Source organism: Papio anubis, chromosome 10 (genome assembly GCF_008728515.1).
Source record: "Papio anubis isolate 15944 chromosome 10, Panubis1.0, whole genome shotgun sequence".
NCBI lineage: Eukaryota > Metazoa > Chordata > Mammalia > Primates > Cercopithecidae > Papio > Papio anubis.
In genome coordinates, this window is record NC_044985.1 from 54527150 (window position 1) to 54553304 (window position 26155).

General features: G+C 39.9%; 1 protein-coding gene across 2 annotated transcripts in view; it reads left to right on the forward strand.

Annotated features, from left to right (window-relative positions):
- Positions 1 to 12218, forward strand: part of ERICH2 (glutamate rich 2) — a 28684-nt gene extending 16466 nt beyond the window's left edge. For both annotated transcript variants that reach the window (XM_009182423.4, XM_003907589.3), the window contains 3 exons: positions 6124 to 6181; positions 11283 to 11354; positions 12014 to 12218. In XM_009182423.4, coding sequence (XP_009180687.2) covers positions 6124 to 6181; positions 11283 to 11354; positions 12014 to 12138 — 255 coding nt within the window. In that variant the 3' untranslated portion in view covers positions 12139 to 12218. The remainder of the gene's footprint in view (positions 1 to 6123; positions 6182 to 11282; positions 11355 to 12013) is intronic.
- Positions 12219 to 26155: the final 13937 nt, after the last annotated feature.

Below are 26155 nucleotides of genomic sequence, written 5' to 3' on the forward strand. Positions count from 1 at the left end.
ATACAACCTCATGTATATTGTATAATAGGACACTCATTTCCCTTTCCCATCCTTTGTATTATTTTCCCATACATTTTACTTCTATTAATGCATATATTATAAGCCCCTCAATACATTTTTTTAATGGTTAATTCTCTTTTAAAGAGATTTTAAAATCTCTTTTCAAATGTCCTTTTCATTTACCCACATATGTGCATTTTCTGGTGTTCTTCATAGCTTCCTGTAGATCCCAGTTTCTACCTGATATCATTTTCCCTTTACCCAAAAAACTTCTTTTAATATTTCTTATAATGCAGTTCTACTGGCAATAAATTCTCTCAGCTTTTTTTTTTTTTGTCTTGAAAGGTCTTAATTTCACTTTCATTTAAAACAAATATTTAGCTAGAGAATTCTAGATTGCCAAAAATTTTTTTTAGTGCTTTGAACTGTTGCTTCATTGTCTCATAGCTTGCATAGTTTCAGAAGAGATATCTGCTGTTCTTCTCTTTATTCATCTGTATATAATATGTCTTATACAAATTTTTTCTTCCATATTATTTTATTTCACAGTTAGATTATAGCGTGCCTAGGTGTGGTTTTCCTCATAGTTCTTTCTGCTCATTAAGATTCTTGGATCTGTGAGTTTGTAGTCTTCCTCAGGTTTGGAAAATGTTCAGTTATTCTTCACATATTTTTTTTGACCTCTGCTCTTCCTCTTTTCATCTAAGGTGCAATTGCTAAAACACTGAACCACCCAGTATTGTCCCAGAGGTCGGATATTCCACTTAAATTTTTTCAGTTTTTTTCATATTTTTTTTAGATAATATCTATTGCTATGTCTTCAAGTTTATAATCTTTTCTTTGCAGTTATAATCTGCTGTTAATCTCATCCTGCATTATATTTTTTTTGCATTTCAGATACTGTAGTTATCATCTCTAGAAGTTCTATTTCGATATTTTTATACCTATTATTTCTCTCATCATCACGTTCATATTTACCTCTGTTTTTGAGCATATGGCATATATTTATAATAGCTGTTTTAACATGCCTGCCTGCTAGTCTATCATCTTTGTTAATTCTAGGTCAGTTTCTACTGATTGTTTTCTCCTGCTTATGGGTCTTATTTTTTTCCTTATTTGCATGCCTGTATTTTGTTTGTTTGTTTTAATAGATGGGGTCTTGCTTTGCCAGGCTGGAGTGCAGTGACTACTCACAGGCATAATCATGATACACTACACCCTCAAACTCCTGGGCTCAAGCAATCCTGCCTCAGCCTCCCGAATAGCTGGGACTACAGGTGCACACCACCACACCTGGTACCTGGCAATTATTTACTGAATCCCAAACATTGTAAATTTTATGTTTTTGGGTACAAACGTTTGTTGTTTTTCTGCAAATATTGTTGGACTTCTGTAAATATTTGTTCTGGGCCACAGCTAAGGTGCTTGGAAGCAGGTATCTCTTTGACCCTTGCTTTTAAACTTTGTTAGGGAGCATCCAGGGCAGCCTTTATGTAGCATAGGGACAGTACTAAGGCAGTGCCCTTATGGGGATTCCCCAATGCTCTGCATTTAGGAGGACCTTCCACTCAGGCTGGTAAGAACATGAGCTGCTCTCAACCCTATCTGATAACCAGTGATTATTCCACCTGCTCATTCTAGTGATTCTTCCTCCAGGCTGAGATAGTTTCTTCACACTCACATGCAGATCATTACCAGCCAAAGACTCAAAGAGACACCTCGGCAGATTGCTGGAGCCCTCTGTCTTTGTGAAACTCCCTCCTCTTGAAAATTATAGCCACCTTGGCTGTAATCTCTGCAGTCCAAACTATGTCATTTCAACCCAGAGAAATCACTGGTTTGTGTTTAGATTCGTCTTCCTCATGCTGGCCCCTGGAAACAGCCTACAAGTGGTAAGCTAAGGCAATCATAGGACCCACTTTGTTTCCCTTGTGTCAGAAATGTCACTGTCCTGTGATATCTGTTGTCCAGTGTCTGAAAACTGTTGTTTCATATATTTTTGTCCAAATTTATGGTTGTTTAAGGAAGGACAGTAAGTCTGGTCTCTGTTACTCCATCATGGCCAAAAGCCTCAATTAGATTTTTAGCACAAAATAAAAAATGCTTATGTACTTCTCTTCTTAGATAATTTAATCCAATTGCTAGCCATGGAATCACATAAAGAAATCAGTCATATTATATTTACTATATTTCCTTCCTAGAATAAAGCATATATAGGAAATTTTGAAACCTCCTTAATATTATAAGGTGCTTTTAAGAAGGAAGAAGAAAAATTGATGCCAAATATTAGAAAGACTTCACTTAGTCTTCCTTTTGTCTAGACACCTAAATCATCCTTGAATTATAGAGCATTCAATGACCTTATTTACCATAACCAGACTCTCTGGAGTTGCTTGTTTTCTTTTTTTCTTTCTTTTTCAACATTTAATTATAAAAGTCATCCATTAATTCATTTTCATGTAAAAATTCAGATAATATGAGATTGCTTACTTTCATATCTTGTTTCGTACTGTGGATAAGATTTTTTGTTTTCACAATGCATCCCTTTTTAATTGTCCCAATTTTTATTTTTTTATTTTTATTTTTATTTTTTGAGATGGAGTCTCGCTCTGTCGCCCAGACTGAGTGCAGTGGCGTGATCTCAGCTCACTGCAGCCTCTGCCTCCTGGGTTCAAGCTATTCTTCTCCCTCTGCCTCCTGAGTACCTGGGACTACAGGCACACGCCACCACGCCCAGCTGATTTTGTGTGTGTGTGTGTGTGTGTGTGTGTCTTTTTAGTAGAGACAGGGTTTTACCATGTTGGCCAGGATGGTCTCGATCTCCTGACCTTGTGATTCACCTGCTTTGGCCTCCCAAAGTGCTGGGGTTACAGGTGTAAGCCACCGCGCCTAGCCAATTTTGTAAATTTTAAAACCTATAGAAAAAGGGAAAGAGTAGAACAATGAACACCTGAATACTCCTTACTAGATTCACTACTCATTAACATTGTGCCTCATTTGCTGTATCTTTCTCTTTTAATAGGAGAGGCATAGATATAACCTAGCCATATACTTCTTTTTTTTTTTTTTTTTTTTTTGGTTAATTTTTTGAGACAGTCTTGTTCTGTCGCCCAGGCTGGAGTGCAGTGGCACAATCTCACCTCACTGCAACCTCTGCCTCTGGGTTGAAGTGATTCTCGTGCCTCAGCCTCCTGAGTAGCTGGGATTACACGTATGCACCACCATGCCTGGCTAATTTTTTTTTTTTTTTTAAGTAGAGATCGGGTTTCACCATATTGGCCAAGCTGGTCTCGCAGTCATGGCCTCAGGTGATCCGCCCACCTTGGCCTCCCAAAGTGTTGGGATTACAGGCATGAGCCACTGCGCCCAGCTTAGATATATACTTCTGACTGAAACACTTGAAATTAGTTGTAGACATCATGAAACTTCACCCATAAATACTCAAGCTGGGTCTCCAAAGTTCATTCTTCAGTGTAACACTATATCCTTATCACAACTAAGAAAATTAGTAATAATTCTGTAACATATAATATTTCACCAAATTTAGATTTCTGAATTTATCTTCAAAATGGCTTTTCTAGCTTCTAGCTAGATTTTTTTTCCAGTCAGATTTCATCAGTGTTTATGCTTTTTGTTTAGTTGTTAAGCATGTCTTTATTCTGAATATCACAAATACTTTTGTAAACCTGTCTTCAGCGTAATTTTGGACTGTTAGATAATTCTCATAGAGGGCTTTGGCAAAACATCCATTGCAAGAATTTCATAATTTTACTGCCTTTTGAACTGTTAAAGGAAATATATTTTATGCTAACAAAAACAACAAATAGGTCAATACAAGGGAATTTGAAATTGATTCCATACTTCTTTTCTTTTTCTGAGGCTAGTATTATTAATATAATGCTTCGTTAAATACACTACATATCAGATAATATTAAGAAATTCCTAAATGTTTAGGTATGATAGTAATATTTGGATTGGGTTTTATAGTAATATAAAATGAGATGATATCTGTAAACTGCTTTACAATAATCCAGACAGAGCGGGGGAAAGAGTGTGTGGTGATATTGATAGAACCCAAATTTTGAAGCTGAGAATTGGGAACTTGGATTTCTTTTACTATTCTATTTTTGTGTATATTTAAATTTTTCATAATAGATTTTTAAAATATAAAAATAGCTGCATATTTTATTGATCACATTCTCTGTCCATGATCAATTAAACTAGGCATTAATAACAAAAATAACAATAACAAATTAAAACCACTTAAAACTAAAAAAAATTCTTCTAAATGGCATGAATGTAAAAGAAAAAAAATAAACTTAAGCTAGGCGCAGTGGCTCACGCCTGTAATCCCAGCACTTTGGGAGGCTAAGGCAGGAGAATCACTTGAGGTCAGGAGTTCAAGACCAGCCTGGCCAACATGGTAAAATCCCATCTCTACTAAAAATACAAACAGTTAGCCAGGTGTGGTGGTGGATGCCTGTAATCCCAGCTACTCAGTAGGCTGAGGCAGGAGAAGTGCTTGAACCCAGGAGGCAGAGGTTGCAGTGAGCCAGGATCACACCATGCACTCCAGCCTGGGCAACAGATCAGACTCCATCTCAAAAAAAAAAAAAAAAAAAACTCGAAAACTATTTGGAAAATAGTGATCACCACAACACTAAATATTAAAATGTTGAAAAAAGCTTAAAATTTCAAATGCTTCAATGATGATGATGATGATGATGATTCAAGGAAGAATGACAATAAATGAAGTAAATATTAATGCCAGAAACTAGAAAAATAAAATAAACATAAAACAAGAAAAAGAATTAAAGAAACTTTAATTCAAACTAAAAACCAAATTAATGTATCAAGAGCTGGATATTTGAAAAAAGGATGACATAGATATGAACTACTAGATATCATAATTAAAATGGAAGAAAACCACAAACAGGAATGAAAATGAAAATGTCTTAACCTAGACAAGAATAGATTTTGAAAATAAAAGAATTCTATCGCATGAGTTGAACATACCATGTTAATTAGTATGTGAATGAGAATTCTGATGAAATTAATGACTTATAGAAAAATCTCTGGAAGAGTTATATTTACATTAGAAAAAAAATTTTTTAAAGCCATGGGAGAAACTGAGAAAACTGGTAGAGAACTACTTCTGAAAACAGTACCTGGTATCAAGTATCTGGAAGTGTATGAGAAGGGTCTCTTTTATATTACTATATGCCTCTATCTCTTACAGAATAAAACTCATATACCTGCATGTGGTTCAGAATATGTCACACACAGGCAAGAACAATCATCAAAGTATAGGGGATTTTGTGTGTGTGTGTTTTTAATGGAAGCAGTCTAAATAGCTATAGAAGATTAGTTTAGTAAATTGTAGCCTAAATAAGTAAAAAATATGTAAGAATATTTCATGCCATGGGGAGAAAATGATCACAATCTGTGGGTTTTTTTTTTTTAAGTTACTAAATAATATTAAATGTGGTAAATACATATGTGTTCATTTATGGAAAATAATACTTGAAATAATATATATGAAGATGTTAAAAATAAATGTGTTTATTTTTCATAGATGATAGAAATGTAAGTGCTTCTTAACTGGGGACAGAATGTTTATTTAGCTTTTAAATTTCCTACATAAAAAGATATATTATTTTGTAACAAGAAAAGTATAATAAAAATAATGCAAAACTGGATAATATAAGAGCAATGCTGGAAAATATCAAATGTACATTTTGTAAGTCTGCGTTTTTTTCAGCTGTCATATAATTATGGACTAAGTTACAAGTGAAACCTGTATCTGAACCAAAGGAATATTAAAATAAAGTGATTAATGTCTTCACTATCTGTGCCAATTGAATCAACCTACATATTCTCAAATTGTTCAGTTGTACATACACAGTATGGTTGCAGGAAAGCAGAGGTATCATCCTTACCCCATGTGGCTTTGCCATCAGAGGTCCTTCAATATCCTTGATTAATTGATTGGTTATAGACTGACTCCTGGAAAAATGTGAAAATGTTAAAAGCAAAACAACTAATCATTAACGAAAGATTTTCTAGGGAGTTTGAGTTGACAACATTTAAATTCACTTATCTAAAGAATTTAATGTTTTCCAGTTCCTGAGAGCAGAAATGGCCCAAGAGTACCAGTTGGCAAAAAAATTATGTCAGATGAGTAAGTACAAAATACTTTCATGTTTTCTAATCTTTGTTTTCAAAAATGAATTCAATAATATGATAATCAATCTTGATTATCATAAGTCTAGTGAATTCCCTGATAGTGTCTCAGTGATTCCTTGATAGTAAATTAGGTTGATTGGTATAAGGACTAATTTAGATCTCTAGAGTACATTTTAGTGGGATAAATTAATGTAATTACCATCACTAGAAAATAAATAAAAAATTTTACCCTCATGATGATGGGTTAGTAGCTTTATACCTTTAGTTTCAGAGAAGTGTCAGGTGATACAGCAGTCAAACCCTAACTGAACATGCATTTATCCCACAAACATTGAGTGCCTACATGTGCCAGCCACTGTTCCAGGCACTGGAAATACAATAGTCAGTCAGACAGATGACAATCCCACATTTGTGTCTAGTGTTGGAAAGACAATAAACAGACAGTTTGTCATGAATAGTGGGTGCCATGGTGAGAAATAAAGTAGGGAAGAAGGAATAGAAGGTACTGGAGGAAGGCAAAGCAGTTTTAAATAGGATGGCCCAGGAAGGCCTCACTGAAAGACTTGAGGAAGAGCCACATGAATATCTGGAGGATGAGTATGCCAGGGAGGGTGAATGGCAAATGTGCTATGACAGGAGTGTGCCTGAAAGGAACAGCGAGGAGGACAGTGTAACTGGAGCAGAATGAGCAGGAGGAAGTGTGATAGGAAATAAAGTCAGAGGCGTCATGGGCAGGGGGTTGTCAGATTGCATAGGATTTTTTCTTGATTTAAAAACCTTCCTGTTTCCCCTGAGGTGGGAAAACCTCTGCAGGCTTTTGAGTAGAGCAATAATATGATCTACCTTATTTTTCTTTCTGTCTTTGGTTTTTAGTGGTTTGACTTGATGTTCAAAATAGTTGTGGGTTTTTTGTCGCAGTTGTACTGTTCGGGACATTTGCTGAGTTTCTTACCTCTGTGGGTTGATGTTTCCGTCAGCTTTGAAAATTTCTTGGCCATTGCCTTTTCAAATACCACTTCTACCCTATTCTCTCGCTTATTTTCCTGGGTCTCCAATTACACATAAATTTGACTTTTTTTTTCCTGGTGTCCCATGTCTATCTTATATTCAGCTCTGGTGTGTTTTGTTTTCTTTCTTTCTTCTCTTCTCTTCTCTTCTCCTCTCTCTCTTTTATTTTATTTATTTATTTTTTTTTGAGACAGGGTCTCGCTCTGTCACCCAGGCTGGAGTATAGTGGTGCAATCTCAGCTCACTGCAACCTCTGCATCCTGAGTTCAAGCAATTCTCATGCCTCAGCCCCACGAGTAGCTGGGATTACAGGCTTGTGCCACCATGCCCGGCTAATTTTTGTATTTTTAGTAGAGACAAGGGTTTCACTATGTTGGCCAGGCTGGTCTTGAACTCTTGGCCTCAAATGAGTCTCCTGCCTCAGCCTCCCAAAGTGCTGGGATTATAGGCTGAGCCACAGTGCCTGGCTCTCTTTCTTTTATTTCTATGTGTCAGTTTTAATATTTTCTATTTACCTGTTTTTGAGTTTCTTTATTCTATCTTCTGCTGTGTCCAGTCTGCTGTTAAAACTATTTAGTGAGTCCAAGATTGTCTTTTCCATTTTAGAATTTCCATTTAGCAATCTGGAAAGATTCTGGTTCTCTGTTGAACTTTATCATCTTTTCAACTATTTTATGCATCTTTTTCTTCTAATATATTAGTCATAATATGTTAAAAAAGAGAAAATAGCAACTCTACAATTAAACTTGTTGATAGCAGGACTCAAAATATTAAGTAGTGTTAAACTTAAATTCATTCTTACAGTAAAGTCCTTAAGTGAAAATGTAGTACAGGGGGGTCTGCCCTGGCTAGCCTCGCAAGAGTCCCAGTTGTGGAGAGGGTACTTCTAGATCATTGGCTCATTTTACAAATTGGTTTCTTGAATACTTCAACACTTCCTATCTTATGTCTGAGGTAAATAATCCTTTCAAGCACTTTTGACCTTGAGAGCCATTGAATAAAATATTTTAGTCAAAATTATTTTTGGTGACCCACAAATACAGAATTTTTTTTGAGACAGAGTCTTGCTTTGTCGCCCAGGCTGGAGTGCAGTGGCACAATGTCAGCTCGCTGCCGTCTCAATCTCCCAGCTCAGGCAATCTGCCCACCTCAGCCTCCCTAGTAGCTGGGACTACAGATGCATACCACCACACCCACTAATTTTTGTATTTTTTGTAGAGACGAGTTTTGCCATCTTCTCCAGGCTGGTCTCGAACTGCCTAGGCTTAAGTGATCTGCCCGCCATGGCCTCCCAAAGCAATGGGATTACAGGCAAGAGTCACTGCATCCAGCCAGAATTTCTAATTAGAAGAAATCCTGATAGAATCATGTTCAATCCTCTATTTTTATAAAAACACTAAAGTATTATTATTACTATTTTTGAAACAGGGTCTCATTCTGTCACCCAGGCTGGAGTGCAGTGGTACGATCACAGCTCACTGCAGCCTTGAACTCCTATGCTCAAGGGATCCTACTACCTCAGCCTCTCAAGTAGCTGGGACTATGGGCACATAACACCATGCCCAGGTAATTTTTGTATTTTTTGTAGAGGCAGGGTTTCACCACATTGCCCAGGCTGGTCTCAAACTCCTGGGCTCAAGCGATCCTCCCACCTCAGCCTCTCAAAGTGTTGGGATTACACACATGAGCCACTGCACCTGGCCCAAAGTGGTTTTTAAATGGAACTGAAAGTCAAGAGTCCAAAGTACTTTACATTGCTCCATTCATCTCATGAGTGACTATGAGATTTGGTGCCAATAAATCTTCCTATTTTTTGGTCACTTCACCTGTAAGTCAAAAACCTGCAGCTCAGTCTCTTTAGGGTGCCACACTTCTGCTCCCAGACAGCCTGAGATTCTCTACATAATACATGGAAGTCCTGGAAGATTTATTTCATAAATTATCAGTTGTAAATGTTAAAGAATAATGGCTCAAAAACCAAAATACTTCATGCCATTATATGTCTAATGCAAATACAGATACACTGTATCTTCTGAAAATTTCGTTCTTACAAAACCTTCTATTTATTTTTGAGTAAAATAACTCACTCTTTCCTATTAGCCTACAGTATACTTTTAAAGAAACTAGTATCTAAGGAAGCAAGCTGGAGAAACCCTCTTCTGGAAAGAAGCTTAGCCTCAGAGATTTAGACTATTAATGATAAGCATATTTTAATCCAAGGTAAAATGGGTAAAAAGTTACTTTGCTCAGAAACCTTATGTGTATGTATAATGATACATAAAATACCTATAGGATCCTTAAAAGCAGCTTCTAAGCAAGCACACAGTCATGCTAACCCAGACTGATGACAAATTGTTAGTTAGTAGATTAGGAAGTAAAGTCCCTTCTTTGGTGTATCAAGATAAAAGCCATGGGTCAGGTCCTATGAGCCAAGGGGTCTAGTTGAACCATCTACAATGTCCACAATGGTTCTCTCTCTCTCTCTCTCCTTTTTTTTTCTTGGAGACAGAGTCTCCCTCAGTCACTTAGCCTGGGATGCAGTGGCAAAATCTCGACCCACTGCAACCTCCATCTCCTGGGCTCATGTCATCCTCCTGCCTCACCCTCCCAAGGAGCTGGGACTACAAGCACGTGCTACCACGCCCAGCCAATTTTTGTATTTTTTTGTAGAGACAGGGTTTCACCAGGTTTGCGAAGGCTGGTCTTGAACTCCTGAGCTCAAATGATCCACCTGCCTCAGCCTCCCAAAGTGCTGGGATTACAAGTCTGAGCCACTGTACCCAGCCTCACAATTATCTCTTACTTTTAGCCAGATGAAGAGCACTCTTGATGCTTCAGTGCCCCCCTTGGAGGCCACCAAGATATTGAGCAGGAGTCACAATATTAAACAGATGATGCGGAGTTATGAATACTCCTCAAGGCTGGTAGGAAGAAGTAGACCGAGAATGTGGAGCGAGATCTAAAAAAGTGAATAAAATAGTCTAGACAACTCTGAAACTAAGATTATAAATCTTTCTGGCCTCTAGGATTTCAGTAACATACTAACAAGCCTAAAAAAGTCTATTGGTGTGGTCCAAAAGAAAGGTGACACAGTCACATAAAGGATCAGCAGAAAGGAATAAATAGTGCTGAAAACAATGGGTCCAATGAAGCTGGAGAACGTTGTTAAGCAGGCGACGACCAAAGTGTAGACTATAGTAAAAGTTGTCAAGATGAAGAGAAAGAAGTAACATCAGTTTCCCCTATTGGAAAGATGTAACAAAATGGCATCTCTACTATGGAAGAGGTTGCATTAAAAACAAACAAACAAAAACTTCCTCTGTGTTCCGATGAGACCTTTAGTAAAGGATGTCACATAGATGGGTGGATGACATGAGATGAAGGATTAACAGACCTCTAGGCACACAGTCTTCTCATTAGCAAAGTCTCCATATTTTGCAGGATTTGTACCTTCTTTGAGAAATGATTATGTTCGTGAAACACTCTGGCTACTGGCCTATGAGGGAAGCCATATTGAGGTGATAGAGATTGCATTCTATGGATAGGAGGTAGAAAATATAATGAGGGCTGTGCGCAGTGGCTCATGCCTGTAATCCCAGCACTTTGGGAGGCCGAGGAGGGTGGATCACCTGAGGTCAGGAGTTCAAGACCAGCCTGGGCAACATGGTGAAATCCTGTCTACTAAAAATACAAAAGTTAGCCAGGCGTGGTGGCGCACACCTGTAGTCCCAGCTACTTGGGAAGCTGAGGCATGAGAATCACTTGAACCCGGGAGGCAGGGGCTGCAGTGAGCCAAGATTACACCACTGCACTCCAGTCTGGGTGACAGAGAGACACCCTGTCTCAGGGGAAAAAAAAAAAAAAACCAGAAAATAAAATATAATGAGGATCATTTATCTTCCAAAGCACAAAATATAAGTGCAGCATTTTCTCTGTTTGCACTCAGATATATTATCTGTGGCATAATTGTTAGTGTTTATCACTTTGTGCATTTCACCTGCTCTGAGTGACAGTTCAATTTCATTCTAAGGAGCCTGTTTGCTGAAACACTGAACGTTAATAACACACATTCTGTTGTCCGTTTTCAGTCCTCATCTATGAACCAGAAAATCCTGAGGCCAAGGAGTTTTTCACACTTATTGAAGAAATGTTGCTGATGGGTAATTTTAAAAATTGAAATTCCTTGTTTCTCATAGAACTATAAGCACTCACTTTTTAAAAACCCATTATCCCGGGAGATTGTCAATACATCTTTAGGAAGTGGTTAAGAAAAGGCTAAATGGCTGTCCTAAATGGTTTAGTGAAACAGCTTGTCCTCTGTGATGGTCACAATGACCCCCTTCTCTCTGTGGGACAGAACTGCCCAAGCAGAGCAGGCTCCCTGGGGACCAGGCATCAGGTACTGACAAGCAGAACATGCTAACACAGCTGCGTGTTAAAGGAATTACCCACAATTCCAAGGGAAGCCAAACCCTCTAAATTACCATGTCTCACTTCCTTTCAATGGACAGTTTTACTACTGTCAATAAAATTCTATGATGGAAATAATTCTATGAAATTATTAAACAGAATTTCATTGACAATAGTAAAATATTTTTGTAGACCTATGTTTTAAATTATCAAAAACACCTGTATGCCAGTAAAAATATGTTTCTTCTTTGTACTACCACTTTGACCCTATGTGCAGTTAGCCAAGTCCAACTCAGTTCTTATGTTGCAAATATATGTATTTCTTGGTAGAGGGAGGGGCAAGGAGAATTATTTCTCAGAGTGAAGTATTAAGAAGCACTTTAAGCAATCCTCTTCCTTTCTGTGGCAGAGAAAACTCAGAATCGTGAGCAAGATGGTGAAGACAGTGATGAAGACAGCAGTGGTGAGAGTAAAGGAGAAAGCGATGAGGAGCTGAGTGACGAGAGCTCTGATGAGGGTGAAGATGGATCATGAGTGTTGCTGCGATACTTAAAAGCTTCATGTATTTTCATTAATGTATACCATGCAAATATAAAGATGAGAGTGGCATTTTAGTCTAATTGCTCCTTATTTGGTACAGTTTCTTTTATCTATATTCTTAGCTTAAGACTCTTCCTAATATTTAGACCTTAGCTCAATATATGAGTTACTCAGAGGGGAAAATAGTTGAAAACACTTATATAGCACTATGTGCCAGGTACTGTTCAAACTGCTCTACACACATTATATAATCCAACAACCCCACTAAGTACTATTATTATGCCATTCTACAGATGAGAAAACTGAGGCACAGAGAGGGTGAATAATTTGTCCAGTGTCATAGACCTATTTGTTTGTAGAGCCTGGATTTGTGCATGGATGTTATTGCCCCAGAATTCATACATTTAGTACCCTATAAATTACCACCATTTCAGGCACTTTTATATCATTCATCATTTGTTTGTTTGTCTAGATAATGGGATCTTGCCACATCAACCAGGCGGGTCTCAAACTCCTGGCCTCAAGCAATCCCCCCATCTTGCACTCCCAAAGTTCTGGGATTACAGGCATGAGTCACTGTGCCCAACCCATTCATTGTGTGTTCTTTACAGCATGTATCACTGTCTGAAATGCTTGTTTAATTGTTCATTTCATCTTCTCCCTACCTGCCAGAGAATGTAACACCCATGAAGTAGGACTTTATCATTTTCCTCATAATATCCCTAGCAACTGGACAAGTACCTGGCAAATAATAGAACATATATACCAAATGAAGTGAAAGTTAATGGAAATATTTATATTATTTCATAAAACATTTACAAGACTTATACTTCTTATTTATCAATCTATTTTATTGTGCTGATTCTGTAGTCCTTGTTGAATTTCTGTCACCTTCAAATTAGGTTGTAAGGTAACTGTCTTAGTCTGTTTTTTGTTACTATAAGAAAATACCTGAGGCTCAGTAATTTATAAAGAAAAGAGGTTTATTTAGCTTATGGTTCTGCAGGCTGGGAAGTTAAAAGATTGAGCAGTGCAATCTGGTGAGGGCCTCATGCTGTTGCCACTCATGGCAGAAAGTAGAAGGGGAACAGGCATGTGCAAAGAGATCACACAGCAAGAGAGGAAGCAAGAGAAACCAAGGAAGCCAGACTCTTAACAACCCACTCTTATGGGAACTAATCAATTCTTATGAGAGTAGGACCTCACTCACCCCTGGCCCCCAAATTAATCTATTCATGAGGGATTCAACTCACCTGCCTGACCCAAACCCCTCCCACCTCCCAACTCCACCACATACTGGGGATCAAATTTCAGCATGAGTTTTATTTTGTTTTGTTTTTGTGTTGTTGTTGAGACAGGGTCTTGCTTCATCACCCAGGCTGGAGTGTAGTGGTGTGATCATGGCTCACTGCAGCTTTGAACTCCTGGGCTCAAGTGATCCTCCTGCTTCAGACTTCTGAGTAGCTAGGAATACAGGCACATGCCACCATACCTAGCTAATATTTTTTAAAACAATTTTTGTACAGACAGGATCTTGCTATGTTGCCCACAGTGGTCTCAAATTCCTGGCCCGAAGTGATTCTTCCACCTCAGCTTCCCAAAATCCTGAGATTATAGGTGTGAGCCACTGCACCTAGTGCAACATGAGTTTTGAAGGGGGCAAACCACATATAGACCAAAGCAGTAACTGAGGTAAAAGAAAACTATTCCTAAGTAATTTGTTTACAAATGTGCCAATCTGATTTGAGGTGAAGCATTTTGAATTTTTATCTTATGTTAGTACAGTGTCACAACATATCCAGAATGCTTGCAGCATTGCTTATTCTTTAGGCATTGCTTATTCTTTAGGCATTGCTTATTCTTGTGGCCTGTAAACATTCAGAGTAAGGAAATCTGTGGCACCAATTCATAGGGATGACCAAAAGAAATGAAGATGGATATGTGTAATCCTCTAGTTACCCTTCTTATTCTACAGTAAACTCTCAGGGCTTCATGCATAAATAACCAAATAGCATCAGAGGTCTGCCTGACAGATCTCAGGAATTACCTGTTCTTTTCATTTTCATTTGGGTTTAATATTCATTCCACCATGGGAAAACCGCCATATCTCAGTCTGATGATGCTTACCTGATTAAGGAGAACCCTCTATAAGAAGTTCATAGTATACCCTAAAGCTGACATTGAAGACTAAGTAAGTTACAATGAGATTTTAGTTGTCTTTTAAAGGAACAGGGAAGCTTTGAGGAAGAAACTCTCTAAATAAAAAGCCATGATATCACAGGCCATGTTATAGTGAAATCTAAGAATTTATGAGGTTTGTTCATTCAGGATCATCAGTACCCCCTGTCCATACTCGTCATCCTACTTGCACTCATTAATCAATGAAATGGTAAGGTATTGGCATGACCTGACAATAGGCATGTGTGTATAATAGGTACGTAGTAATAATAGCTAAAAAATAATCTGCAAATTATTGTTTACATTATTTAACTTACTTGCTTCTCACAGTCATCTGAAGAGCATGCCATTATCCCCATCAATTACACAAACTGAATTTGACGTAATTGAGGAATCTAAGGTTAAATATTGGCTAGAATGTTGGAATTCAGATGAGGAAACTGAAACTTAGAGATGCTTGGTTATGTCCCAGTATGAAAGATTTTGTGAACCTTGAACCCAGTGTTCTTTGCTACCTCACAAAGAGCTAGCCTCCAGGAACTATTTAATAAGTCTGCCAGTGAGTTATGTCTGTGTAGACAGTTCAGTTCCAGACCTGTGCCTTCTTCAATAACTTTACAACACATTGTCATGATGTTAATGAACCCAAATATCCAACAGTGTGAGAATATATAAGAATGCCTACTCAATAGACTTCAGAGGGGAACCCACTGAAAAAGTTTCATGTATTCAATAAGGATTTTTTGTTTTTGTTTCTTGTGAGACAGAGTTCACTCTTGTTGCCCAGGCTGGAATGCAATGGTGCAATCTTGGCTCACTGCAACCTCCACCTCCTGAGTTCAAATGATTCTCCTGCTTCAGCCTCCCAAGTAGCTGGGATTACAGGTGCGTGCCACCACGCCCGGCTAATTTTTGTATTTTTAGTAAAGACGGGGTTTTGCCGTGTTGACCAGGCTGGTCTCAAACTCCTGACTTCAGGTGATTTGCTTGTCTTGGCCTCCCAAAGTGCTGAGATTACAGGCATGAGCCACTGCACCCGGCCTCAATAAGTATTTACTGAAGGCCTTCTAGGTATTCTGTAGGGAACAAAACCCAGTCTCTGCTCTTAAACAGCATTGTTGTTAAATACAGGGTGATAAACTCTGCCATTGTGGGAGTCCTGGGCACTAAGGGAGCATGTGGGAGGGCAGGAGAGACACCTATTCTATTCTAACCCATTCTAGGCATCCAGGAAAAGCACTTAGAGGGAAGTGAAGTCTAAGCTAAGAAGGTAGAGGAAATGGGAATCAACTGTAAGAAAAGGGTGTGTAGAAGATAGTCTGAGTAGGGTAACACAACTTGCAAAGGCACAGAGACACAATCTGAGTTCAGAAGTTAAACAGGTAAGGTTGGATTATAAAATGAAAATGAACCAGTTAGAGTGGAGAAAGATGAAGCTACAGTGATAAAAGATCTGGGTGATGGAGGGTCTTAGAAGCCATGTTAGGGTTTGAACTTTATCCTTAGAGTAATGGAGGCATTGAATGACTTTAAGGAAAATAATTGTATTTTAGAAAGAGCATTCTGGTAGCCAGGTAGAAAAGACGTCTTCTTAAACTACACATTATGATCCATTGGTCAGTTATGAAATCATTTCAGTAAATCACAAATACCTAGGGTTTTACAAAATTAAATACATAGAATAGAAAATATCAGCATATAGCCGGGCGTGATGGCTCACGCCTGTAATCCCAGCACTTTGCAAGGCCAAGGCGGTCGGATCACGAAGTCAGGAGATTGAGACCATCCTGGCTAACACGGTGAAACCCCGTCTCTACTAAAAAAAAAATACAAAAAACTAGCCGGGGGAGGTGGCGGGTGCCTGTACTCCCAGCTACTCGGGAGGCTGAGGTCGGAAAATGGTGTGAACCCGGGAGGTGGAGCTTGCAGTGAGCCGAGATCGCACCGCTGCACTCCAGCCTGGGCAACAGAGCGAGACTCTGTCTCAAAAAAAAAAAAAAAAAGAAAGAAAGAAAGAAAAAGAAAATATCAGCATATACTGCAAAAGAGTATGGCAAGTATTGTTTTATGAAACTTGTTTCAGGAGTGTGTATTCCCTAGACCTTGATGAGAAATGTATTTCTTCCTATGAATCTCCATGAAAAATAAAATTTTAGAGTACAGAGAACAGACTAGAGTTGAATACAGACTCTAGCAGTTCAAAATTGTAACCTGAAAAGAGGTAGTAGCAGGGAGATGTAATGGAAAGGAGGGGTTACTCTAGAGGTAGAAAGAATTGGAAGGAATTGGTGATAAAGTAAATGTGGTAAAGAGGTAGAGGTCAAGGATGACTGTCAGTGGGAGGATGAGGTATATGGTGATGCCAGCCCCTAAAGACAGGAACACAGGAAAGCAGCTTTGTTGAAGAAGATGGAGGTTCACTTGCACAAGTTGACTATGGGAAATGTATTAGTTTCTTATTGTTGCTATAAAAAATTACCACAAACTTTGTGGCTTAAAACAACATAAGTTTATGATCTTACAGTTCTGGAGGTTCTAAGTCCAAAATGGGTCTCACTGGGCCAAAAGCAAGGTGTCAGCAAAGCTGCATTCCTTCTGGAGGCTCTAGGAGATAATCCATTTCCTTGCCTTTTCCAGCTTCCAGACCCCACCTATATTCCTTGGCTCATGGCCCCATCTCTCCTTCAAAGCCAGGAATGTCTGGCCAAGTCCTTTTCATGCTGCCATCTCTCTATTCTCTCTCCTGACTTTTTCTTCTGCTTTTAAAGATGCTTGTGATCACCTCGGGTCCATCTGGATAATCCAAGATAGTCTCCCTATCTTTTTTTTTTTTTTTTTTTTTTTTTTGGGACAGAGTCTTTCTCTGTCACCCAGGCTGGAGTGCAGTGGACGGATCTCAGTTCACTGCAAGCTCCGCCTCCCGGGTTTACGACATTCTCTTGCCTCAACCTCCCAAGTAGCTGGGACTATAGGCGTCCGCCACCTCGCCTGGCTAGTTTTTTGTTTTGTTTTGTTTTTGTTTTTGTTTTTGTTTTTTTGTTTTTTTTGAGATGGAGTCTCGCTCTGTCGGCCAGGCTGGCTAGTTTTGTGTGTGGTTTTTTTGTTTTGTTTTTTTTGAGATGGAGTCTCGCTCTGTCGCCCAGGCTGGAGTGCAGTGGCCGAATCTCAGCTCACTGCAGCTCCGCCTCCTGGGTTTACCCCATTCTCCTGCCTCAGCCTCCCGAGTAGCTGGGACTACAGGCGCCCGCCACCTCGCCCGGCTAGTTTTTTGTATTTTTTTTAGTAGAGACGGGGTTTCACCGTGTTAGCCAGGAGGGTCTCAATCTCCTGACCTCGTGATCCGCCCGTCTCAGCCTCCCAAAGTGCTGGGATTACAGGCTTAAGCCGCCGCGCCTGGCCGAGTCTCCCTATCTTAAAGTCAGCTGATCAGCAAGGTTAACTCCATCTGCAACCTCAATGCCCCATTGCTATGTAACCTAACATATTTGCAGTTTCTGGGTACTAAGATGTAGACATCTTGGGAGCAGAGGGGTGCATTATTCTGCCTAACTCAGAAAGTATTGGGTAAGTGTTAACTAGTGTTCATGGTAGGAAGCTTAAAAAAGACACTTGGGCAGGAAATATACCTTTATTAGGAGTCATCAGAGATAGTAATCAAAAAAACAGAGTGGAGGACCCATGGAGACGGTATAGTCCAAATAGAAGAGGATCAGGGATAGAATTATAATGATCACCAACATTTAAGTGGCAGTCCATGAAAGAGAAGTGCACATAATAGACTGAGAAAGAACAACCAAGAGGAAAATTGGGAAAGCAAATATAGGGGGCACTGTTGGTTTCCTACTCAGCAACTATCCTTTTCCCTTTCTTTGCAAAGACAGTCCTGATTCTGTTCAGATATTCACTCCCCACATACATAGCCATGAGACCCAGCCAACCAGTGCCTGGCATTTCTCTGGTGACTGTTATTGTTCCCGAGATGGACATGTGACCTACTTGTTCTAAAAAGATCGAGGACTTTATTTCATGATTGGGAGGAGATGTTCCTCCATTCTTCTGGTTAAGAACCAGGAAGCATGCTGCTCTAATTTCTGCTGGCAGTTATCTCATGATCATGAGAGAAGCTAATCTTAGGAAGAAGCTGACGCTGTGGATGGGAGAACAAAAAGAACCTAGGCCCCTGATAATGCTCAGCCACTGAATCGACCGGACTGGAAGCCAGCCCTCTGAGTTTATGTTATGAGATAAACTTTCTTATTGTTCAAGCCAGTTGGATCAAGGTTTCTTTTACCTGCTGCCAAAAGGCTCCTAACTGATATGGAGCAGCACCACAGAAACCCAAAAAAAGAGTTTCAAGGAGGCTGCAAAAACCTGCTTTGCCCAAAGTCGCAGAGAAGACAAGTAAGATAAGAACTAAGAGGGTAATTGGATAGCAACAAAGAGGCGGTTGGTGATATTAGGGAAAGCTGTGTCAGTTGAGTGTGGATTGGGGGTGCTGTATTTCAGTGAATTTGAGTGCATTGGAGGTAAGGAAAAGGAAAACAAGGAAAGAAAAAAGATGAAGTATCATTGGAAGACATAAGGTAAGTGGAGTATTATTTGTAAAACATTTAAGCATGTTTACCTGGACAACATGGCAAAAACCATCTCTATAAAACATATAAAAATTAGCTGAAAGTGATGACACACGCCTGTAGTCTCAGCCTGGGAAGCTGAGGCAGGAGGATCACTTGAGCCTGAGAGTTTGAGGCCACAGTGAGCCATGATCTGATTTTGCCACTGCACTCCAGCCTGGGTAACAGGGAGACTCCATCTCAAAACAAGCAAACAAACAAACAAACAAACAAACAAATAAATATTGATGAGCCTGAGCCTGTTTAATAGGATGGATGATAATAACAGCTACTGATAGCCTGTTATGTGTTAGGCACTAAGCATTCAGATGTTAATGTTTTAATCCTCATAACACCTGTGTGGAATAGACGTTATTATTCCCAATTTACATAGGAAGAAAGTGAGGTGTAGAGAGGTAGAAAGTAACTTTCTAATGATCACGTACTTGGGAACTGGCAGATTCAAGTCCAGGTCATTTTATTCTAATACCCTGCCCTTCACGCTATGGCTTCCTCCCTAAGAGGCCAGTGGAGAGGAACAGATTGAAAAAAGGGATAACTTACAAGGCATTTATCTAATACTTTAGAAGATCCATGTAAGGGAACCTTAATACATGGCAGTGTTTAGTTGAACCACTGCCCCAGCAGTCCAAGTGTGGAATCAGAACTGTGTCTCCTCTTCTCCAGTATTGGTCCTTTCATAGCCTTCAATTACCCTACATTATTTTATATACTAAACAAGGTGATAACCTGCCTTTATTTATTTATTAATTGAGATAAGATCTCACTCTGTTGCCTAGGCTGGTGTGCAGTGGTGTAAACACGGCTCACTGCAGCCTCAAACTCCTGGGCTCAAGTGATCTTCCCACCTCAGCCTCCTGAGTAGCTGAGACTACAGGTGCACACCCCCACCCCTGGCTAATTTTTTAATATTTTGTAGAGACTGGGTCTTGCTATGGTGCCTAGGCTGGTCTTCAATTCCTGGCCTCAAGGGATTCCTCCCACCTCAGCCTCCCAAAGTGTTACGATTATAGGTGTAAGTCACCATGCCCAGCCTGCATTTACTTTAATTACAATGTTTATTTCCCTTTAGCTTGGTCCTGGTGGACATGTAAGATAGACGTAATTGTGGTATTTGCCTGAAATATTGATGTTGGTCACGGGGGAGCACGTGAACAGAGCTCATGGTACCAGATGTGAAGTCAAGCCTACGGCCATTGGAAACATTGTGGAGTTCGGGGCAAAAGTCCTATACCATAAGGTCTTGAGAGTTCACAAGAGGCAAGTAAGATAAGGCCTCCAAGGCCAGACTAAGGAGTATAATGGTCTTTCTGATTGTCTCTCCTAATAAGCCCCCCAGTCTCATAGGATATGAGTTATAATGGAGCAGGGGGAGAGTATAGAGCTTGGAGGAGCTTGGAAAGTAAAGTATTGGGAGAAGATATTGGCTTGCATAGCCTGTTCAAAATGTACCTTTCTGAACCAAGAGACAGCTTATGACACATATCATGGTTGGTTCCCCCTATATCCATTCCCCCCCAGATGATAAATCTAAGCTAATCATAGTAATCCTATCCCCTTTGCTACTAGTTGTTGCTAGGCATGGGCAGAACTACACCAATATCAGCTGATGAAACATCAGCAGGAGTTGGATATTAACAGGAAGCAATGGAGCCCTCATGGCTGCTGGTGGCCATCTTAGAACCAGGAGTAGGCCTCATGCTGAAGCCAAGGCTAAGGGCAGCAGAGCACAGCGAAAAAGGAACCTGGTCCTTGAAGACATTTTCTCACTATGTAAAACAATACATTTTCTTGCTATTTAAACCATTTTGCTTCAGATTTTCTATCACTAGTAGCTGAGAGTATATCCAATGTATCTGCCACAGCACAATGATAATGCCAATAACATCTCCTAAGACTGTGTAAGTCAAACTGGATGCTTAGGTTGCCCTCAGGTCCCCAAGAGTTCATGGCCACTCAAAGCCAAGGAAGAGGAATTGGTGGGTCCTTCTGTCAGTCAGGATAGGCAGAAATGTGAAACTGGTTAAAATGGTTATCTCTGGGTTGTGCAATTGAGGGAAGGTAGGTAAGAAGAGTTTTACTTTTCATTTTACACCTTTTATTTATTCCCTTAAAATTTTAAAATCATGGGCATATATCACTTTTATAACTAAAAACTTTTTTTATTGTAAACCATACATAGAATGCAATTTATCATTTTAAGTATTTTCAAGTGTATACTTCAGTGGTATTACGCACATTTACATTGCTGTGCAACCATCACCAGCACCCATCTCAAGAACTGCTTCATCTTCCCAACTGAAACTCCGTCCTCATCAAACAGTAACTCCTCATTTCCCACTCCCACTAGCCACCATTCTACTTTTTGCTTCGATGAATTTGACTACACTAGGTACTGCATATAAAAGGAATCATATATGTCATTTTGTGACTGGTTTATTTCACTTAGCATGTCTTCAAGGTTCATGCATGTCATAGCATATGTCAATACTTTATTCCTTTTACTGCTAAATAATATTCCACTGTATGCATATGCCACATTTTGTTCATCTGTTCATCCACTGATGGACATTTAGGTGGTTTTCACCTTTTGGTTATGGTGAATAATGCTGCTATGAACACAGGTGTACAAATATCTGTTGGAGGCTAAAACCTTTTAAATTAAGCATATACATGGGGTAGGGGAAAATATGGGGGTGGGGGGTTACTGAAAATGCTAACCATGGTTGCGTTTGTGTGATGAGGTTATTTCCTTTTTCATCATTCTAAAGTCATAAGCTTTCTTTAGCAATCATATATTACTTGAAAGAAGATGTACATTTTTTGAAAGAAAAAATCTTTAAAAGAGAATTAAGGTAAAATTGACCTTAGGATCAGAAAAGTTAACGTAAGGAAGGATATCAACATTCATGGAGTATACAATTATGTGAGGTGTTTTAGCAGGCCTTAGTACTCTTTCTGGTATGATGGAAGCTTTTAATGAGGATAAATACTAATAAACAAGCCAATAAATAGTTCATTAAGTACAGGGGGAAAAAAAATCACCTGAGATAGAAATTTGCTTATTTTCATAAAATATTAACCAGTAGTACATTTACAAATTGCGTACCCTGATGACTAATTGGATATTTAAGCAGGATTAATTGCAATCCATCACAAATAGCCCCCAAAGTCCCTGTTTTCTTAGGATTTATGATGTAGTTCCTGTTGCTGCACAACAACATGTATTTTAATACTGAATTTTCATAAGCTCCTCCCCCCGCTTTTTAATACCTCAGCTATTTTGTAACAAGGCTTTTGGTGTCCCATGCTCTCAGGTCCCTAATGTATCTTCATCTCTAATAAAGATTATTCTAAATGTCTTTCCATAAAAAGACTTGCTTGAAAGTAACTATTCTTTAAGATGATAGATTTCACAGTTCCCTGCCTACCACTGGACAATATGTTAAGAGGAAAATCTCTTTCCCATCAAAACAGGCACCAAATTCAGTTTCTTCCAATTGGCATCAGAAGAACCCAACTAAAGGTGGGAGCAGAGTATTTTTTTTTTTCTGAGATGGCGTCTTGCTGTGTTGCCCAGGCTGGAGTGCAATGGAGTGATCTCAGCTCACTGCAACCGCCGCCTCCCAGGTTCAAGCGAGTCTCCTGCCTCAGCCTCCCAAGTAGCTGGGGTTACAAGTGCGTGCCACCACGCCTGGCTAATTTTTGTATTTTTAGTAAAGGCGGGGTTTCACCATTTGGTCAGACTGGTCTCTAACTCCTGACCTCAGATGATCCGCCCACCTTGGCCTCTCAAAGTGCTGGGATTACAGGTGTGAGCCACGGCACCTGGTGGGGGGACAGAGTTTTAAATCAGCAGACAACATCCTTATCTAAAGCCACCTTCTCTTAGCTCACAACCTGCCAATGAAAGAAAATAAGAGAAAAAATATTAAAAATCATATGTCACTACACAAAATTAAGGGAATACTTCAAGAAACTTATCTCAAATGAAAACTTGCTAAATTGAGCTTTCTTTGAAAACCTGTGAAAGCAGACTGGGCGCAGTAGCTCACACCTGTAATCCCAGTACCTTGGGAAGCCGAGGTGGGAGGATCACTTGAGCCCAGGAGTTCACGACCAGCCTGGGCAACATAATGAGACCCTGTCTCCATAAAAAATAAAAAACCGAAACCAAAAAATTAGCCAGGTGTAATGATATGAGCCTATAGTCCCAGCTACTCAGGGGTGGGGATGAGGTGCGAGGATCATGTGAGCCAGGGAGGTCAAGGCTGCAGGCAGGCATGATCGCACCACTGCACTCTAGCCTGAGTGACAGAGTGAGACCCTTGCCCCCCAAAGTGCTGGGATTCTAGGCATAAGCCACAGTGCCCAGCCTGCAATTTTAAATATAAGGATAAAGGAAAACCTCACTAGGAAAAGAACACTTGAACATTTGAGTAAAGACCAGAATGAGAAGGAACAAACCCTACAAATGCCTGGAAGAAGAGCTTTCCAAGCACAGGGTTAGTAATTACAGAGTCCCTGGCCCATTCTAGTTCATGTTTATGAAACAGCAAGGAGGCCATTGTCCCTAGGGTGGAGTGAGGATGGGATAGAGCAGTACAAGAAGAGCTCAAACAGGTAACAAAGTCAGACCGTGTATGTAGGACTTTATCGGTATTATAAAGACTTTGTCTTTTCCTTTGACATGTGGAATCATTAGAGGGTTTTGAGTAGAGGAAAGCCATGATATGAGTATGACCTAGTATTTTACATTGTGTGTGTTAGGGAAGGAAATGAGGGATAGTAAGAGCAGAAATAGAGAGTGAAGTTGTTAAAGTTTGAAAGTAGCTCCACCAGAATTTACTGACAGATTGAAAGGAGGAAGTCAGTGATAACTCCAAGGTTTCGGACCAGACCAACTGGAAGGTGGAGTTGCCTCTAGTTATTTACAGAGATGGAGAAAACCGTAATAGGAGCAGGTTTGGAAAAAAGCATGAGGAATTCAATTTGGGACACCTTAAGTTTCAGATGCCTATTAGAAATCCAAGTGGATGGCCAGGTGTGGTGGCTCATGCTTGTAATCCCAGCACTTTGGGCAGTCAAGGCAGGTGGATCACCTGAAGTCAGGGGTTCAAGACCAGCCTGGCCAACAGGGCAAAACCCCGTCTCTACTAAAAATACAAAAATTAGCTAGGCATGGTAGCACATGCCTGTAATGCCAGCTACTAGAGAGGCTGAGGCAGAATTGCTTGAAACCATGTTGTAGTGAGCTGAGATCATGCCACTGCACTCTAGCCTGGGCGACAGAGCGAGACTCCATCTCAAAAAAAAAAAAAAAAAATCCAAGTGGAAAATTCAACTGGACATATCAAACTGGAATGTTGGACAGAGGTTCAGGGTACAGATATAAATTTGGGAGCCAACAACATCTAAATTTTTTTATTTTAATTTAAATAAAAATTAAGATATTTAAAACTCCCAGATTGGATGAGATTACAGAGGGAGAGAATGAAAGTAGGAAAATAGAAATGATCAAAAGATTGAATCCCAGCAGAAATCCATAATTATGTGTAAATGTCACCTCATCACAAAACTGGCTCCCTCTCTCCCCTTCCTAAGAGAGTCTGAATACTCCATCAGAAAACTTTCTCTACAGATCAAACTATCTTTGTGCACTAATAAAAACCTCTAAGGCACTAAAGAGGAGGGTTTTGAGTCCTATGTCAGGGAATGATCAGTAGCTCTAATAAAAGAAATTGGCAAAATAATACAAATATTATGCTTAGCTTATACATCCCAGGAGCACAAATTTAAATTGATCAAAATCACTGTTGAACTAAGGGGAAGGAGCAGAAGCAGCAATTAACATGTATTGAACATCATTAACTAGGCACAGTTGCGTTTGCTAAAATGGTTTCGCTCTTTTTTTTTTTTTTTTTGAGACTGAGTCTTGCCTAGGCTGGAGTGCAGTGGCACAATCTTGACTCACTGCAACCTCTGCCTCCCAGGTTCAAGCGATTCTCCCGCCTCAGCCTCCGAAGTAGCTGGGATTACAGGCATGTGCAACCATGCCCAGCTAATTTTTGTATTTTTAGTAGAGACGGGGGTTTCACCATGTTGGCCAGGCTGGTCTTGAACTCCTGACCTCAGGTGATTTGCCTGCCTCGGCCTCCCAAAGTGCTGGGATTACAGGCATGAACCACCACGCCCAGCCTAAAATGGGTTCTATGAGCATCAAATAAGATAGCCCACAAGGCTGATATTAACACCCGTTTTACTTAGAAGTAAACTTGGAGCAATCATACAATAGCCGGTAAGTAGAATCTAGATTTAAACTCAAGTCAGACTGACTTCAACGTTTTTGCTTTTCTCCCAGCAAAAGCTTCCCTGAGGGCCTCAAGAGGTTCTTGAGTCCATGGTATTTACAACATGAGAAGAGTCGCCAGTGAGAAGAATCACAAAATACCTGTAATAATAAATTGTTTCAGATGAATGAAGCCTCCTCTGGTCTTATCTTGTACCCTAACCCTCCCATTATGGGGGTCTGGAGAGATTCTGTGATTTTTCCAAGGTCTGATGATTATTGTGTGACAGAGCCAGAAGGCTTCACTGAACAAGCGTAAGGCGCTGGGACTGAGGGAAGAAGAAAGCATTTCCAGTCCCCTGCACACTAGGAGTATGGTCTGGGAAGTCCTGTAGCCTCTCTGGACTTAAGTTTCCTCATCAAGAAAACAGAAGACCTCAGGTGATAATTAACTGAGAATTCATACAATAAACACACCACACAATTTCCCTGAGACTTATTTCCTACCTCTATAATATGAGGACAATTATTAGTCATGTTGTTAAAGAGAGAGAGACTGCAAGAGAGACCGAGATACAGAGACAGAGGTCTCTAATGTCCCCCACAGACCCCAGCACCACCACTGTTAGCCAGACTGGGCCCACAGTAAGCAATTCTGGGCAGCCTATGCCAGACTTTCCCAAGTTCCACCTTGCTCCTGCCTTGGCTTTTTTTTTTGAGACAAGAGTCTCACTCTGTTGCTCAGGCTGGAGTGCAGTGGCATGATCTCGTCTCCCTGCAACCTCTGCCTCCTGACGTCACGTGATTCTCTTGCCTCAGCCTCCCAAGTAGCTGGGATTACAGGTCGTGCGCCACCATACCCGGCTAATTTTTGTATGTTTAATAGAGATTGGGTTTCTCCATGTTGCCC